Source organism: Branchiostoma belcheri, unplaced genomic scaffold (assembly GCF_001625305.1).
Source record: "Branchiostoma belcheri isolate BF01 breed outbred unplaced genomic scaffold, Haploidv18h27 scaffold3, whole genome shotgun sequence".
NCBI lineage: Eukaryota > Metazoa > Chordata > Leptocardii > Amphioxiformes > Branchiostomatidae > Branchiostoma > Branchiostoma belcheri.
Genome location: NW_017803909.1, coordinates 1788981 through 1793442, shown reverse-complemented (window position 1 = coordinate 1793442; position 4462 = coordinate 1788981). Strand labels below are relative to the sequence as shown.

The 4462-nt window shown below is 40.7% G+C and overlaps 1 protein-coding gene across 1 annotated transcript in view; it reads right to left on the bottom strand.

Moving 5' to 3' along the window:
• The window catches only part of LOC109473328, a 6210-nt gene extending 5467 nt beyond the window's left edge, over positions 1-743 (bottom strand). Inside the window, 2 exon segments of the mRNA XM_019773198.1 lie at positions 7-243; positions 245-743. Of these exon segments, the coding sequence (XP_019628757.1) occupies positions 7-243; positions 245-721 (714 nt within the window). The 5' untranslated portion in view covers positions 722-743.
• Positions 744-4462: the final 3719 nt, after the last annotated feature.

The window sequence follows — 4462 nt, the reverse complement described above, 5'->3', positions numbered from 1 at the left end:
ACATACCCGATGCTGGCAGCTGTTGTCGTACACGACTGTCCTGGGGGCCGTCTCGAACCGTGTCCTGAAGATCTCGAACGGATGGTGGGGTGACTCGCAGCTCCGCATGGCCTCGAACCCGTAGCAGACTCCGTGTGGGCAGTAGATGGTGAAAAGACCCGGTGTCAGGGATGGATGACCGTACGATTCTTTCCGGCAGCTGTCCTTATCCCTCGGTTTCCTCGTTTCGTCCACAGNGTACCCTAGGCAGACCGCAGAGCTGAGGAAGTGAAGGGAAGAAGGAAAGAGAAGATGGAGCGGAAGAAGCGGGGTAGCTGTCAGGAGAAGGAATAGGAACCTGGTCAAACGTTTGAGCCAGGACAGCCAAGAGGGAGAGGATCAGAGTAGAAATGTCAGAAGGAATGCGGCCTGCTTCAGTTACACTGCAGACAAAGTCTGCTAGTACCGGTGCCCTCTTCTGTAGATGTCCCAGGTACTTGGAGAACAGATTGTTGTTCAGCACGATCTTACCCTCCGCCACTTTCTTCAAGGTACCTATGGCGTTTCTGTCACCTGCGATCTGCATCATTCCACACACGGGGGTACTTCTCGCGAGTTCAGACAGGAAGGTGCTGTACTTCGGCGGAGCGCGCGTTGCGTGTCCCTCTTCCACCAAACGTCTCAGGACGGCTGTCACGTCTTCACGCCCAGTCCGGTCCAACTTGTCCTGCAGCTCTTCCATCTCCGTGGCGGTGATCCCCGACTTACCCGAATACTTACCTGAATACTTACCTGCCTGAATACTTACTGTGCCAAATATAAAGTTAAGTTGTTTATTGCAAATTCATGCCCGAGGGCTAATTGCAAACAGACATTGACAAGAAAAATGTGGTGATATAAGACTATTTGGACATAAAGGATAAACAGTAGATATGCAATATATGAACAGGTAAGAGGAACAAGGTAACTGCTATAACACTATCCTTTACTTGCAATGCTAGTAAGTATCTACACAATCAAAGCTTCTGTTACATAGATTACATACATTATAAAATAACACCTACCACTACACAGCTTGTGGCTGAGAGCCGTTCGTGTTGTTCCCGTGCTTCGTCACAGGAGCACAAGAATAGCACGTAATCAAATTGCTGTAATTTACAATGTCTGTTGCAAAGGACGCTGGGATATGTTGACCAGCAGTCGGCGTCTAAATGATTGGGCGCCATTTTGTTTTCTTCGTTTAGAATGCTAGTATTTCCTCAGACGTTTGTTATGTCTTACACTTGTAATCCCCCTGTGTTGATTAACAACGTAAGAACCAGTAATGCAATGTATGTATATTTTCAATATAAAGTTGATATAAATAAGATATAAATGTTGATTTGCTTTGTTGTTTGTGGCGCAAGTTATGAGGGGCGAGTATAAGCCAAGCTGACTCCAACGAATTTGTACGTCAGGTAGCATATTGTCCAAGAACGCGTGTGTGCGTTTTCTTCTAATATCTTTTACACAATATAGATGTGAATACCAACGCAGGGCACATGAATAAAATCTGTTCTACCTTAGCCCCATTTTTGTTGTGTTTTCTGGCTATTTGTTGGCGTCCCGTATGCACGGGCGCCATCTTGTTTTTTTACGATATGCGTAGATCGAAGTTACAGACTAGGTTTAACCGCTAATTTCCCTGTTTTAGAATATAAATGATAGTATTTCATTCTCCATAGCTATCACTGAGTATTTTGGAGTTTATTTGGAATTATCCAGGTGCATGTAGTGCTGGCGCTTTCTCCGAGTTCCATGTTCCCAGTTTTCTGTAAATCGAATGAATTTTCTGTAAAACCCTGTAGAGAAAGAAGAACATCGAGTTAAACTGTATCAATTTGCGATCTTTTTCTAATCTATAACTGACCAAGAACATTATACAGCTGATCTATATTTACAAATCTAGTTCTGCTGAGTGCAAGTGAACACAACATCGGTAAATGTCTGCCGAAGTTCCGATCAGTAGAGAGCCGTGCGCGGCCCCGGGTAAGTCTGCAAAGCTTCGTACGTGTGCGCGGCCCAGCACACGTACGGTAAGATCGACGATATTCGCACGAAAGGGTTGCCTATTGTACGCGTGCGCGGCCCAGCGTAAGATCGACGGTATTCGCACGAATAGGGTAGTCTGCGCGCCCCCGCTCTCAGGTGAAGAAACTCGCAGCCTGCGACTTTCGTCCCCTAGGACGACGAAACTCGCTGTGCGATTCTCTGCAAATCGCATACGATTATATACCTGGCGCCAGGGCTTGGTTTGGTCCGGCAGGTTCAATCAAGGAGACCTCCTTGGTTGGGCCAGGAGAATAATACAGGTGAGACAATAGATCGGCTTGGGTTGTGACTGTACCTCACCTCACCTGTCCCCGAGTTTATCACACTTGTAAGCCGACAAAAGTCCCGACGATTACGACATTTTGCAGACAAGATATGTCATGATCATGGAACGATGTTCCTTAGTAGTTCAGCCCTACCCTAGCCCGATACATTGTATCTTGTATTTCGAATTCCGCACAATATATGTATGGAAGCAATGGATTTACGTAACGCGATAACACTAAATTAAACGGATCGTTGTGCTTGAATCAACTTAGAATTTTCTTTTCTGGACACTTTATTAAAAACGTTCTTCTGTTGTACTTTCCTATTGAGCGTCCTGTAAGTGTTATAAAGTATGGTGGGTAGAAAAAGAAGGAACAGACACCTAAGCCTAATTTGTGACATTTTCAACGCGTTTTTCACACTTTTTGATTGTCTCAATAAGCGAGGCTTGCTAAAATGAAAAAAAAAAGTTATGTGTTTTTATACGCCCCGATTTTGGCCAACTGACACGCAGCAGCTAATTGATAAAAATCAACAGATGTTTTTCTGTGCGGAAGAAATCTGATCAGAACGGGAAGTGTGAAATTTCTAAGCGTTTGTTTGTTCAGCGTTTTTTAATAGGCTAGGAGCAGATACTTGTAGTAGGCCAAGGCTAACAATTTTCACCAATAGTCTTGTCCAACACTACGCTTTCTCGACTTTGCAACGATATCACAGATATCATACTTCCACAGATCCACAATTCTGTCGATTGCAAACCAATGTAGCAACGATCATTAAAACTTTAAACCCCGACGAAATGGACAGAGCTAATACGTTGCCAATCGCTCTTTTGAGGTACTGAACTAGCCTACTACTATAGTACAGTTTGACATTTCGAAGTTGTCTTCGATAGGAAATACACATTTCTTCTTTTTCACAAGTTTTAACTAACACACGAACAATGCCTATGGGACAATAAGGTCATTATATCAATAGCCATTCGCTCGTGCAGTATGTTGTCCAAGTGATATCTGCTTAAAGCATGTACAAAGGCTCCTTAAAGAATTCAAAACTTTTAGCTATAAAATGTTAAACTGGTCATTGAACGCTCTTTTCATGTCTTTGATTTTGCACAAATACACATACACACGCTCACATACATGAAGACATACAGTCATACATACAAAAGCACATGACATACACAAAGTACAGAGAGAAAGAGAGAGAGAGATTGAGAGAGAGAGACAGTGAGAGTTAAAATTATTGTTGCCACTACTGGTACATGTGGTTGTAGTAACTAAGGCATATTTATTGTCTTGTAACATAAAATTGATAAATAAATAAATACAAAAATAATTTCTAAAATAGTTACAAGTTATGTCTGAGATTACACGTTTACATATATGCATACAACAATTGTAAGGCATGTTATTGAAAATCATACATGTACTGTACATACCGGTATATGTTACAAAAGTGTGCAATTTGAAATACATGTATAAAGCTGTATGTACAATACAAAAACAAAACATTGGAAGTCACAACAAACTTCTGTACAGAACATTTAAGTTGCATCCTTACTTGCAAACTACCACCCCCAAAATTTTTTTTTTATATTTTTTTTGGAACCTGGCACTATCTAACATACATGTACAGAAGAGAATACAACAAACTGCATGGCCAAATGCCAGTATGCAAACTTCGAAAACATAAGCCATATAACTTTCTAGTGTACTAAGCTTTTTTTTCAACTTTTATATTTTCTAGTGTTTTTTTTAATGGTTTTTCATCTTTCTTTTCCTGTCTTAGCATTTTATGTTTGGGGGATTATCTTGAATCTGCCACTACCTAACATACAGAAGAGAATACAAGAAATTGTATGGCCAAATGCCACATTAAAGTAAACTTTAAAAAACATCAAGCAACACTACTTTCTACTTTCTAGTACTAGTATATTAAGCTTTTTTTCTTTCAGTGTTTTTAATATTTTTCCATCTTTCTTTTCATGTTTGACCATCTAATTTTTTCTGCATTGTGCATTTCAATTGTAATGTTACTAGTATGTATTACTTGTCAACTATTTCTATTTTCATTGTCATCAGTTCAACATCTATAACAATGGCTTTTGCTATATATATATATA